Source organism: Gekko japonicus, unplaced genomic scaffold (assembly GCF_001447785.1).
Source record: "Gekko japonicus isolate JY-2015 unplaced genomic scaffold, Gekko_japonicus_V1.1 scaffold2294, whole genome shotgun sequence".
Lineage (NCBI taxonomy): Eukaryota > Metazoa > Chordata > Lepidosauria > Squamata > Gekkonidae > Gekko > Gekko japonicus.
In genome coordinates, this window is record NW_015174339.1 from 28,143 (window position 1) to 42,054 (window position 13,912).

The 13,912-nt window shown below is 42.3% G+C and overlaps 1 protein-coding gene across 1 annotated transcript in view; it reads right to left on the reverse strand.

Annotated features, from left to right (window-relative positions):
* Nucleotides 1-726: 726 nt before the first annotated feature.
* Nucleotides 727-13,912, reverse strand: part of LOC107121367 (multidrug resistance-associated protein 1-like) — a 51,786-nt gene continuing 38,600 nt past the window's right edge. Inside the window, exons 22-28 of the mRNA XM_015424281.1 lie at nt 8,728-8,854; nt 6,883-6,984; nt 5,135-5,278; nt 4,385-4,543; nt 3,475-3,641; nt 2,577-2,771; nt 727-1,814 (exon numbers count right to left, since the gene is read on the reverse strand). Coding sequence (XP_015279767.1) covers nt 1,688-1,814; nt 2,577-2,771; nt 3,475-3,641; nt 4,385-4,543; nt 5,135-5,278; nt 6,883-6,984; nt 8,728-8,854 — 1,021 coding nt within the window. The 3' untranslated portion in view covers nt 727-1,687. The remainder of the gene's footprint in view (nt 1,815-2,576; nt 2,772-3,474; nt 3,642-4,384; nt 4,544-5,134; nt 5,279-6,882; nt 6,985-8,727; nt 8,855-13,912) is intronic.

The following is a 13,912-nucleotide window of genomic DNA, read 5'->3' on the forward strand; positions in this document are numbered from 1 at the left end:
ATATAGCTAAGGTTCACCCTTTGTGGATAAAGTTAAACTTCAGTACATTCAGAAGTACTGGCTATAAGATATCCTAAATATTAACCATGTAGAAGGTGCATAATATGCACTTGATATATCTCTACAGAACCTTTGTTAGTAAGTCTGCCCTGTTGAAAGGAAATCAAAGGCTTTATGAAAGATTGAATATGTAAAAATACTTGTTTGTTCCTTTTTTCAAAAGTATAATTTTATGTACACTGAAAACCTGCGTGTCTGGGGGTAAGATTCCAAGCCCGGTCCCTGAAGGGCTGCAGTTTTTCTTTTCAGGGAATTTTCTTAATACAGGAGAACATTCTATAAGGTAACACCTCTTCCCCTAGAAGCATTCTGATACAATGACACAGTGTGTTTGTCATCTGATGCTTTTTCCAGCTGGACACCTGAGGCTAAGAATATCTGCTTGTTAAACTGAAAAGGCTGGAGGGAAGCTAAAGGTGAGTTCTTCCATCAGCACAGCCTACTGGTGAATGTACCTTGTACACAAGGAAAACACTTCTTATCTGAAAAGGATGGTACAATAAACACTAATGCAATGATAAAGACTGGAGTACTAATGTGTGATAGAGGTTAAGAGTGTCCGGGAAGCCTGGGTTCGAATCCCACTTTGTGCCACTGAAGCCAGTCACACTCTCAGGCTAACATACCTCACAGGGTTGTTTTGAGGATGGAATGGAGGAGAGGAAAATGAAGTAAGCTGCTTTGGGTCCCCATTGAGGAGAAAGGTGGGGTACAAATAAATTAAGTAAAATAACAAAAATTAAGCTGATAGTGTGTGGAGAACAGTTTCATACAAGATACCATTTGTCTTCCAAACAGAATTGGAACAAAAAAAAATGTATATATTTCTGCAGGAATTAGTATAAAAATAAACTCCAGTTCAGGCATATTTCCAAAAAATGGCTTATTCTTTTTTGTTAAGGCCAAACAAAACAACAGCTTTTGCATTTTTCAGAACTCCAACAGCTATGTGTACCAAAAAAGGGGGGGGGACACAGTTGCATGAGGGTATAGTCAAAGGACTTTGTATTCAGATAAGACAAGCTGCAGACCAAAGTATGGAGTATGCTGCAGCCTTAACCAAACTGCATGCCTGCGGTATTATGCTTGAGAAATCAGCTTTCCTTTCTCATTTATCATCAAGCCTGATGAAGAGTTCTGGAGACCTGAAAAGCATGCATACTTGCTTTTGATAAAATTGGGGGACTTAGCTATTCTCTCAGTATGTTATTCAAACTTAATGGTCAAATAAATTGCACCAAACAGAAGAGAAACTAGATGAAGAAAGGATGTACAGTTTTTCTAACTAGTACAATGTCCAAATGCATGCTGAAGAATAGGAAACAAGCTTTATTTAAGCATGACAGAGTCCCACCATATGTGGGCACTGTAGCCAAGGGCTACAGGTGAAAGTATCAAATTACTTTCACTTAAATATCAAAAGTTCTTCTATATGAAGGTTTGCTATAAATATCCTGGTGGCAAATCAGAGAAATCCACCAAAATAATCCCTATAAAACTAAAAGCATTTATAAAATGGGCAGCTCAGTTACTAGTTTTCCTTAAAATCATGTTATAAAAATGTATCAACATTCTTCATTACTACTTTTCACAGAATTTACCAATAAAGAAATATGCAAAGCATTCATTACAGATTAACTGCCTCTTCTTGTATTCCAGCTTGTGATGCCATTTCATAAAACACGCCTCTCTGTTGCAACAAATTCTGTGGAGTATCAAATTCAGCAATTCTTCCAGAATCGAGAACAAGCACTCTGCAACAGAAAACAAAGATACTGCGGCAATGTATTATTTTTTGCTAAATGAGGAACTAGCAGAGCTGGTGGTACTGCTGCCTTCAAACATTTAAAAGATCAGTTCATACATTTAGAAAATCAAGACGTGTATAAAAATAGTCTGACCCTATTTAACAAAGCATTGAATCTGCCTTTCCCAAACCAAATTTTGACATTCTAATTTCCTAAATGCAAGAATGCTTTCTCCCACAAACTTCAGCATCAAGCACTGATGAATTCGACTGAATTCATTGCCATTTAAAAAAGATGTGAGCCACTAGGTGGCTATTAAACTGACGTTGGATGCAAGCATTCACAAACAGAAATTGTTGTCATCTGCACACCTTCAAAAGAGGTGAGGGACCAGAACAATCCCACCATGTGACACAGTGGGCTGCCACAAAACAAAACAGAGGCCTGGCCAAAATCATCCCCCTATCTCTTGTGTGAGTTTGTTTTATGTGGAACAAGCTCCTGTGTAAAGAGGAGACGTGCTATAGCTCTGCTTCCACATTCTTCTTGACTGCTCCTCCAACTGTCAGCAGCAACATGGAGGGGGGGACAACAAAGAGTTGCTAAGAGAAGGTGGAAAATGTTTCTTTTTGACTCCAGCCCCCCACCAAGAAAGGTTGACAAAAATTGTCAATATGAAAGGGGGAAAAGGCTTGCTTTCACCAAGTTACAGGTAGAAAGAACCTTTTTATAATTTATTTGTACTACTCACTTGTTCTGACAATTTACCTGTCAGAGTCCATGATGGAATGCAGCCTGTGAGCAATGGTTAGTACTGTGCAGTTGCAGAATTCTTTCTGGATTGTGGACTGCACAAGATTATCTGTTTCCATATCAACAGAGGCTGTTGCTTCATCCAAGACCAAAACTTTTGTCTTCCGTAACAAAGCACGAGCAAGGCAGACAAGCTGTCTCTGTCCCACACTGTTAAAACAAAGTACAGTTCTAGCAGCACACATATAGGCCTCAATGAAGCAATTTGTACTGCTGGCTCCAGCAAGTATGTGTGTAGCAGAAAGAATTAATCAATGAGTGTGATGATTCCTTGTTTTATATGTGTGTGTGTCTCTTTAAAAGTTTGGTTGCATGGCTGAGATATATTAGAGTGGCTGAAGAGACAAGAGTGGTGTGATTGGTGATTGACAGAGAGGGGGAGGAGTTTTGGAAGTGCTTCTGAGTGGATGAATATGTATATCTGTCAGGAGTGACAGTTACAAGTTTGACAGTTGATAAAGACAGTTGTTAAGTTAGTTTGTTCTGAGGTCTGTGAGATAAGCAGTCATGTGTGTGATATAAGAGTTAGTTCTGTGTATGAAGGAAGTTACAGAGAAGAGGGAAAAGTAAATGAAAGTTTAATTGAAGACAAATTATAGGAAAGGCCAGACGGTACCAGGCTTTTTCGTTCCCCCAGTTATACAGTAGTATGAGCTGAGTCATGCAGTCAGACTGTAAACTAGCTACACACCTAGCCTGACCATGGTGCACAGGATGAGATGCCCTGCTAGAGTATCATGAACACACACTCTGCCCACTAGACATGCTACCATAAAGGCTTACTATACCAACATGTAGGTAAACTGGAATGGACCAAGCAATGAGCAAGCAGAGGACAATCTCTACATCATACCTCAGATTCTCACCACCCTCTGAAATTTCATGCTGAAGTTTTTTTGGAAGTGACTGTACAAAATTCTTCAAGTCACACAATTCCAGTGCATTCCACAACTCAAGATCAGAATATTTTCCAAGTGGATCCAAGTTTGATTGAAGTGTCCCGGAGAATAAGACTGGATCCTACAGAATAACTAGATAATATTTCCACATACCAAAACAAGTTTTAACAGCTTTCAAGTTTGGGTTCTATGCTGCTTGATGAGGACTGCAATTCCTCCAGAAAGGATAGAACGTAGGGGGGGGGGGGGGCTGCTTTAGCATTTGAGAGCTTCTGCAAGGGAAATTCTGAAGGGTGCGGTAGAATTTCCAAATAGTTGATGCCTCCTGCAATTCCTCCTAGTCCCCTAATCTGTCACTATCTAACAGTAAAGTAGTAACTGATGATGAAAGGGCTACACAGCAAACACATAAATGGGGACTTCCTTTATCTGTAGAATGTGTACTGTTTTTACAAAAAAAACCAACAACCCACAAATGGGGACTTCCAAAAGAGACAGGGGGGAAAGATCTTCAATGCTCACAAAGAAAAAGATTGGGAAGCCATACAAACTGGCTGCAACTATGGACTTGACCTAGGTGAACTTTAAAACACATTTCGTTCCATTTGGTGTCAATAAGCATAAGGTTAAGTATCTTTCATTGGACTTAGTGTGTTTAACTTCAACTGGATTGCACTTTACATTGCCTAGCAATCTTATTTCCTGACCAATTTATAATCTTTCCCACCAGTTGTCCAGGCATTCACCACAATTACATTTTTAGTGTAGGAAAGAATACTGGAAATCTTAAGGATCAGCACCAAATTTTCCAGCACTTGTCTTTATAGTTAGGTAAATATGCATAGTAAATATTAAGATACTAACCTGTGGAATAACGTTCAGATTCCCCCGTAAATCATGTAGACCAACAGTTGATATGTCAATTCCATCTATGATTATTTTGCCTCCAGCTCTTTCTACTATTCTAAACAAACAATTGGTGAGAGTTGATTTGCCTGCACCTGTTCTTCCTATGATTCCAATCTGCAACAAGAATTCTTTTTAAAGTGTGCACGTTCTCTTTCACTGCATATTCCAAAATCACAATACAATCTTGCCAGATGATTGACCACATGCAAATAAAGTTTCATAGATTGAAAATAAGCAGACAAACATTTAAAACTACATGCCTAAGAAGAAGTCTGCCAGCATATGAAACACCCAGTGATCAACAGCAGCAGACGCTATCTATCAGTGTAAATCTAGTGTAATCAACTCATGGAACAGATCTTTTCTGACCTCTTCACATTGCAGCTCAGAGGGTCTGCAGTGGGGAGATCAGGAAAAACTGCTTCCCCTCTTCATACAAGCAGAACCACTCATGAAGTAATGTATGCAGACAATACAATATTTAGAGATTGCATTATAATGTTCAGAATTAATTGCACAAGACCATGCTCAAATGGAAATACAAGTGGAGATAGAGTAAATTTGACAGTATAAGTGGCAACTGCAGTTTCCTTCTTGCATTTCCACTTGTACATGAGCTTTAGCTCAAGTGGAAATACTGTGCTGGATCCAACCTATTGAGTTTAAAAGGCAATCAGAGAATATAAAGAGTCTCATGCATTTTACCTTTTCTTCTCTGCTAGTTTGGAAAGATATGTCCTGCAGAGCGAAACCTAGATCTGGCCTGTACTGAAGTTTGTAACTGACAAACTGTATTACTCCTTCGTTAGGCCAACCTGCTGGTGGGCGGCTGGATAGTATCCAGGGTGCCTGAAATTAATAAATGATATTGTACATCTGCAATAAATACAGAATTTTAAATTCCTACCAAATATGTGAATATTCACATTTGGCATAGCCAGGAGAAAGAGACTACAATGTAAAGATTATGATAGGTAGTTATACATATGTTACTAAACAGACTTTAATTTTTTCACTGCATATATGTGACAATAGTTATTAGAACAATTATCAGCCTTCTTATTCAGTGCTTTGAATACTATGAAAAGTATTACATAAAAATACTAAGAGTACTTATAAGTTACTAAGATCACAGGCTAAGCAGTTTCAGCACAACAGCTATACATATTACAGAGATGTGCCTTGCCTAGTGGTGTATTTCTAGTACAGTATACTGCGGTATGAGAACTAGGAAAAAAACTCTGAAAGCAACCTACAGGGAAATGGTATAAAGGAGTCCTGAAAACACAACAGTCTGTATTAATATTACACCTACAAGATAACACTGGTATGGGATCCAAAGTTTGTTTTTTGCCAATGGGGGCACAGACAGTTGATTTTCACCAGTCCCCTTTGCCCCCATGCTTTTCCTGAGGGTCCCCCATCCCTCAGTAGCAGCATTTCAGGGAACTCAGAGAACTGTAGTGTGAGGGAAAGAATGCAGGAAAGTTATGGCTGGTGGACACCAGGGTAATGTAACTTTTAGATTAGAACCTGTTTAAGAACATAAGAACATAAGAGAAGCCAATGTTGGATCAGGCCAATGACCCATCTAGTCCAACACGCTGTCACACAGTGGCCAAAAATATCAGGTGCCATCAGGAGATCCAGCAGTGGGGCCAGGACATTAGAAGCCCTCCCACTGTTGCCCCCCCCCTCCAAACACCAAGAATACAGTGCATCACTTGCCCCAGACTGAGAGTTCCTATCTATACCTTGTGGCTAATACCTTGTGGCTAATAGCCACTGATGGACTTCTGTTCCATATGATTATCTAATTCCCTCTTGAAGTTGTCCATGCTTGTAGCCACCACCACCTCCTGTGGCAGTGAATTAATGTGTTAATCACTCTTTGGGTGAAGAAGTACTTCCTTTTATCTGTTCTAACCCGACTGCTCAGCAATTTAATTGAGTGCCCACGAGTTCTTGTATTGTGAGAAAGGGAGAAAAGTACTTCTTTCTCAACCTGCTCTATCCCATGCATAATCTTATAAACCTCAATCATGTCACCCCTCAGCCATCATTTCGCCAAGCTAAAGAGCCCCAAGCGTTTTACCCTTTCTTCATAGGGAAAGTGTTCCAAACCTTTTATCATTCTAGTTGCCCTTTTCTGCACTTTTTCCAATGCTATAATATCCTTTTTGAGCTGTGGTGACCAGAACTGTACACAGTACTCCAAATCAGGTCACACCACTGATTTATACAGGGGCATTATGTTTGTATTCCAAAAAAACCCAAAAGTCACATAAGAACTGTGACCATGGGAAGACTCAGCCCCATTCATAAGGTGCTTATAACAGTGTTTCCCCCCTTGATTGTAATGCAAAGAAAACCCCCCACCATACTAGCTACTAAGTTCATTCACTTTTAAAAACAGCCCACAGAAAGTATTAGTTCTCCAGAAATATGTTTACCTCTTTATCTATGTTTGCATATTCACAAACGCGTTCAATGGAGACTGCATTGGTTTCCATTTCACATGCTTTACGGACCCAAAAATTCAAACTTTGAGTTATCTGAAATAAATGTATACTTGATTATAGAACAAGTTGACAGGGATAGGAATTGACTTCATTAAATAAATGGGTTCCATAAAGTCACTGTGTAAAGACACAAGGTGCTTGGATTTTCTCTAAAGCCCCTACCTACAAACAGTGCCCAGAACTATTTTTTTAAAATAATTATTTTTATTAGTATTTCCTCAAAAGTAACAGTAAGTAGTATTAAACTTACAGAACAGCATAAGCAGCATACATAATTTGCAAACCAATATAGTACTAGTGTTTTACTTTGTTGTCAACAAGCTCAATGTAGTACCTATAACCCTTGTGTTTACTTAAATATAAAAATGAGCTGATGCAAAGGTCGGAACTGCAATCGATAGCCGCCACGCGCTGGAGGAGTCCATCAGGAGCCTGCCAGGAGATGTCGTCGACCCGTCCTAAGGCTCCAGGAAGAAACAACGGAAGCCCGCCCGTGGAATACAACAGGACCGCGCTGCTCGGGTGTTGATAGGTAGCCCCTCCCCCAGTCGAATTGTGGCCCTAGGATAGGAACTAATTAGGCACTTAGGCCATATACCTGTAAACCGCCCAGAGACCCTTGGGTAAAGGGTGGTATACAAATCGTAGATATAAATAAATAAATAAACAAACAAACTTGTGCCTCATTAAATTATGTCAAAACAATGTCACAACTAGGCATTGCAGTATGGTCAAAGAGGTAAAGTTTAGTAGTCTAGTAATTTTAAGTATAAAGAGTTTTGAGGTTGAGAATCCGAAGCTGAGATATATTCCATGAATGGGGTCCATTTCTCCTTAAAACTGGATGATTTAGGATTGGTGTCTGATTGAAGTAAACGGTCAGTGATTTTTTCTAATATAAGGTGATCCCAAACTTTGTTTAGCCAGTTGGTACGTGTTGGAGCCTTGTCTGATTTCCATTTAGAGGCTACCGATGTTTTAGCAGCCACTATGAGGCTAGTGATCAAATTGCGACTGAACGTTGGTATGTTTTTTGATTTCCAGATGCCCAAAAAGATTAGAGTTGGGTCGAATGGTACTTCGTGACCTGTGAGTAGTTTTATTTCGTTTAGAATGTCTTGCCAAAAAGCTCTGATATTTCTACACTGCCACCAACAGTGGGCAAATGTTCCCACTTCTCCACATCTTTTCCAACATTGAGAGGAATGAGAGGAGGTTATTTTTGAAAGCTTCTCTGGTGTGAGGTACCACCTGGTGATGATCTTGTATGTCTGTAATTTTGTTGATATGACTGGCGAATTCATTAACTTGGAGGTCCAGATTTGTGACCATTGTTGTTCTGTAATATTGGTCTCACAATCTTGTTGCCACTTGTGCTGGTGTCTCATTAGTTTATTTCCACCTTGGTGGATCAGAATGTCATATGTTGCCGTGATCAATCCTTTGGAATTTTTGTTGTCTGTTCCAATGAGCTAATTTTAAGTTTTTAATACATTGAATGTGGAAAGTGCTTTGAGACTTCTTACAACCCAGATTAGCTCAGAAGTTGGCTCAATACACCTACAGTATGTGTGTGTATATATGTAAAATATGGTTTACAACTGATATGGTTTACAACTGATTTCTGCGAAGACTTTTGTGCCCTTATGCATGACAAACAGATGTTCATGAGGAGAAAACTTTGAAGAGATATAAAAAGCTTCACTGCTGGTCATGAAAATGTGAATGGCACAAGGTTAGGATACGTAATCCATGCTACATAACAAAATTACTTACATTGAGTGCATAGGATATTGATAATCCCACTGTGGCAGGATCCACCTTGCCATCAGCAAACATTGCAAACAGTGCAGCGAAGAAAGCCATCAAGTTGCCCAGAAATTCGAGTCGGACAGCCAGCCACCTGTTGTAAAAAAATTGGGATGGGGGAAATCAAACAATTCAAATTTATGCTTGTTATATGTTTAATAGATGTACTTCCATAATAAATTACTCACAGTTAAATAACAATCAATCAATCAATAAACCTTTAATAGCATATACAGTTAAATAACATATAACACTTCCAAGGAGAATACCTTCCTCTTATAATTATATAATACTTTCTACGCATTTTGGTCTCGAGATCTTAGCAATTCTGAAAAATCAAGCTTTTAATGGTTGGGCTGAGCGCTGTAGTACCACTTCGATAAACAGTTTATTTGAGTTGAACACAACTGAATGGCTAACACAACAAACTTTTAATAAGGTATAAAATGGAAGGTTTGTTTCGCTTACTGCGAATCTCCCTTCTCAGTGGTCCTAGGGTGGGGCAGTCTGAACCGATGGGAAGTAGCTCCTTCCTGGAGGCAAGCAGGGTCACTGATGATTTTAATCCCCTAGGGGAGGAGGTTCTCCCCCAAGCTCCCAGGTTGGATCCAAGGCAGTCCATCTCTTATGCATGAGACTCACAACAGAACAAACGAAAAACCCCAACACCAGCAACCAAACCAAAAGAGTAAAACAGAGAATTGGTAGAAATGCCAAACGCTGAAGACTGAACAGAAGAGCTGCAGGGGGCCCACTGAAAGAGTTCAGGCCCCTGGGACCCAGGCAGCATACCTTAACCAGGCCACAGGCCATTCTGGAAGAACTGGCTCTACCCCTGGGTGGGAAGAGACTGCCCCACCCTAGGACCACCAAGAAGGGAGATTCATGGTAAGTGAAACAAACCTTCCATTCTCTGGTGGTCCAGAGTGGGATAGTCTGAACCTATGGGACACAGAAAAGCAGTATGACCCAGTGGGTAAAGAATTAAAACATAGCGAAGGATGCATTAGCAGAGGCTGCCTTGTCAATATGGTAGTGTTTGGTGAAAGAATGAACTGACTTCCAAGTGGCTGCACAGCAGATCACCTCTAAGGAAGGGAAAGCCCTGTATGCTGCCAAAGCTGCCACTCCCCTGAACTAGTGAGCTGTTACACCCGATGGGAGAATCTAGGCCCCTGGCCTTATATGTCAGGAAAATATACCCTGGGTGTGTTCAGACGGCGTGCTGAGAGCGGTTTAAACTGGTCTGGTTCTGATGCGATTATTTTTGATCTGGATAATCGTGATCACACTTACCTCCCTTATCCCGCCTCACGTCGCTCCCCGGCATCTACACTACGAACGCGCAGGAGCGTGTGTCGGCAGGTTTTTAATTTTTTTCTCAGTTTGCACATGCGCATAGGCACTCATCCATAGAATGGGGTGAAACTACCATGGCGTATGCGCAGAACCACCAGGGTGAATCAATCCAACCCCACCAACAAAAGACTTCCCTTTAAATGTTTGACCCGAAAATGGCCTCTGTGAGATTCCGAACTCATCTAAATGCTAAAACAAGTGACCATTTAAATGTCGGTTTTCTAAGCACGGTAGCAGAGCTCCACCTATGTGCACACCACTGACACATTAAAAAAAAAATGGTGGCCGAAAAGCGGAAGCCTTGGGCAGCTTTCGAGCGGGGAGGGGATTTAAACTGGAAGTGCTTGACACCGGAGGAGCGATCAAACGGGGAAAATGCGGCTTTAAACAGGAGAGCTGAGAAAACACCACTTTGGGACCTGGTAACAAAATACTCCGGGTTAAAGGGGTTTTGAGCCAGAAACCAACAGCTGGGGACAGGAGGCAGATGTTGACTGTGTGATCGTGCATATAAAATTTGTTGCTGAACTGTCACATCACCAGATCAAATAGCGCATCTGAATGCACCCCCCATGACCCATCTGCTAAGAGCGGAGGTAGAAATCCCTTTCCCCTGAGGATGCCTTCCTAAAACACCCAAACATAGAATCTGACTTCAAAGGACAGTCCAATCCAAGTAGAAGCTCAGCACTCTCCAAATGTTTAAGCAGTACCATTCCCTTTCCTGAGGCTGTTTAGGGTTAGAGCAGAATAGGGGAAGACTAGTACCTCTGACCCACGGAAGGCCGAATTAACCTTTGGGACAAAGGCTGGGTTGGTACACAGAATTACTCTGTCATTATGAAGGAGGAGGAGGAGGAGGAGGAGAAGATTGGATTTATATCCTGCCCTTCACTACCCAAAGGAGTCTCAGAGCGGCTTACAATCTCCTTTCCCTTCCCTTCCCCACAGCAGACACCCTGTGAGGTATGTGGGGCTGAGAGAGCTCTTTCGAGAACTACTTTTTCAAGAATAACTCTGCTTGCTCAAGGTCATCCAGCAGCTGCAAGTGTAGGAGTGGGGAATCAAACCTGGTTCTTCCAGATTAGAGTCCACACACTTAACCACTACACCAAACTTCACCAAACTGACAAAGCTCTTTATCCACTGAAAGGGCCCCAAACTCTGAAACCCTCCTAGCAGAGATGATACCAACCACGAAGATGGTCTTATATGTGAGCTCCTTAAGTGGACAGGTGGAGCCTGAGAGTGAGGACAAAAGGAGCCTGAGAGATGTCAGCACCATATTTAGATTCCAGGAGGGAAACCAAAGAGGGCTATGCACCTGAGAAATCTCATAACATTAGGATGGTGAGAGAAACCCTGCCTTTTCTTGGCCCCTCTAATAATCATAATAGTGGCTACCTGCCTTTTTAGGGTCCTGGTGCTCAGACCCTTATCCAAACCCACTTGAAGGAAGGAGAGAAGATCACCACTTTAGCTCTGCATGGTTCTTCAAACCTTTCTTCGAACACCAGGACTGAAAAATCTGCCAGGTGTTGTTGTAGATCTTATTGGTGGAACCCTTGCTAAAGGCCACTAATGTGTCTATGACCTTGTCCGAATAACCTATCTCCCTAAACTGCAACTGCTCAACCTCTAGGCTGTGAGTCTTAACATCTCAGGCTGAAGATGGAGGAGAGGTCCTTGATGAAGAAAGTCCTTCCTGACTGGAAGATGCCACAGTTCCTCAGAGGATAGCCTCACTAGGTCCTGGAACCAAGAACAGCATGGCCAAAATGGAGCTAGCAGCACAACTTCTACTCTTAGATCTATGATCCTCTGAACTACTCTATGAATTAATTAAGTGGGATGGAAGGTGTACAGCAGTTGATTTGGCCAATTGCAGCTTAGAGCATCTACTTCTATGGCCTGAGGACACTTCGCTCTTGTCACGAATCTGGGCACCTGATGATTGAGCTCTGATGCAAATAGGTCCACCTTTACTTTACCAAATCTGTGGCAGATCTGGAAGAAAGTCTCCTTGTTCAGCATACATTCTGACTGATTCAGAGACCACTGGCTGAGCCAGTCTGCCAAGGTGTTGAATGTTCTGGCCACATGGACAGTTCTGAGTGACCAAAGGTGAATATCCACCCATAGCAATATCTGTGTCGCCTCTGCATGAAGGGTGCTGGATTTTGTGCTGCCCTGGCAATTGATATAGGACTTGGCAGTCATGTTGTCCGTGGGCACAAGGACATCCTTCCCAGCTAGGAGATCTTGGAACGCTAACAACCCCCACCTGATCACCCTGAGTTCCAGAAACCTGATGCTCCAATGGGTCTCTTCCTGTAACCAGAGTCCCTGAGCCGGCCACCTGTGGGAGTGGGCTCCCTACCCTGTTGTCAGCAGTGTCCTGTTTGGTTCTCTGAGAGGTGACCCCCTTCTAGGAGGCTGAATGGGTTGTTTGGTGGGACTGGCTGGCTGTCAGAGTCATATGGAGGAGCTCTTCATTGCTCCTCGGATCTATGGTTGTTAGGGCTAGGGAAACAGAAGCTGGGGCCCCCAGAAAGCTTAGCCTGCCAGCATCCCTTAGGGGACTAAGAAGGTCAAAAACTGGTGTTTCTCTTGGGAACATGAGAGAAATGGAAGTGCTTCTTAGGTTTGCCTTCCTTCTTATGCGTGGGTAAGGCCTTCTTTTTATCTTTATCCTCAGTCAAGTACCTATCCATGCCATCCCCAAATAGATCCCTTGAAAGGGATGCTAGCCACTCAGACTTGGGAGGTAGGGCCAACTTCCCAGTTCTGTAGCCAGGTGGTGTGCCTAGCTGTGACACTGGATGCCACAGCTCTAGATGACAGCTGGATTGCACCCAGGGAGGCATATACAGAGAAAGCTGCAGCTACAGCGATCTTTAGCTCGTCCTCCAGCTCTTTGGGAATGTCATTGTCCACTGCTGGAAGATCTGAGGCCCAGGAATAGACTGCCCTTGAAAAGAGCGAGCTCACTGTGGAAGCCCTCCGAGCAGACAATGAGACCTCAAAGTTCTTGTGCACGGATTGATCTATCCCCCTATCACATGGATCCCTAGGGAGGCCATCCGACTCTGCTGGGATGACTGAGTTAGGATGACTGAGTTAGAACACAGGCTTGCAACTGGGGCACCCACTACAGGAAGTTTAAAGCAATCTGCAGCCTCAGATACCAATGAGTAGAAGTGAGAGATAATCAGGTGATTGGTTTTGGTCCTCACAGGAGCTTCCCATTTGGATTTGACCACCTTATCAAAGACCAATGGGAATGGAATTCCAAGAGAGGGAGACCCTCCCTTGGGGAAAAGCCGTGGCCGAGTCAGACTGTCTAGACAGGTCCGGCTCCTCTACTTCTTTATTTTTGTTCCACAACTGTGTGGTCCGAGTGCCTTAGTCCAATAAAGACACTCAGGCAAAGTCTGGGTGACGAGGATAAAAATAGAATTTATAGCAATAAAAGTGGAGCAGAGCAAAGCCAAAGCCTGCAAACCAAGCTGCTCTGACCCCATCCGGGAGGTCAGATCTTTTATACCCCTGCTGATGAGCAAGCACATGTTGGTACATATACAAAGCTATTGGTTACATTGTACAAGTAAGATCACTGCAAGAGCTACCTATCTACTACATATACTCCTTATAAGGAAAAGGCCATGTTGACATCATTCCATTGGTCAAGACCTGTTGCGCAGCATAGAATTTATTACGCATGTGTGCCCAGGCAGCTGAATCCGGCTGGGGTCTCCAGGCCCCCCTTAGTATCATAGTACTAGCAGGAGCA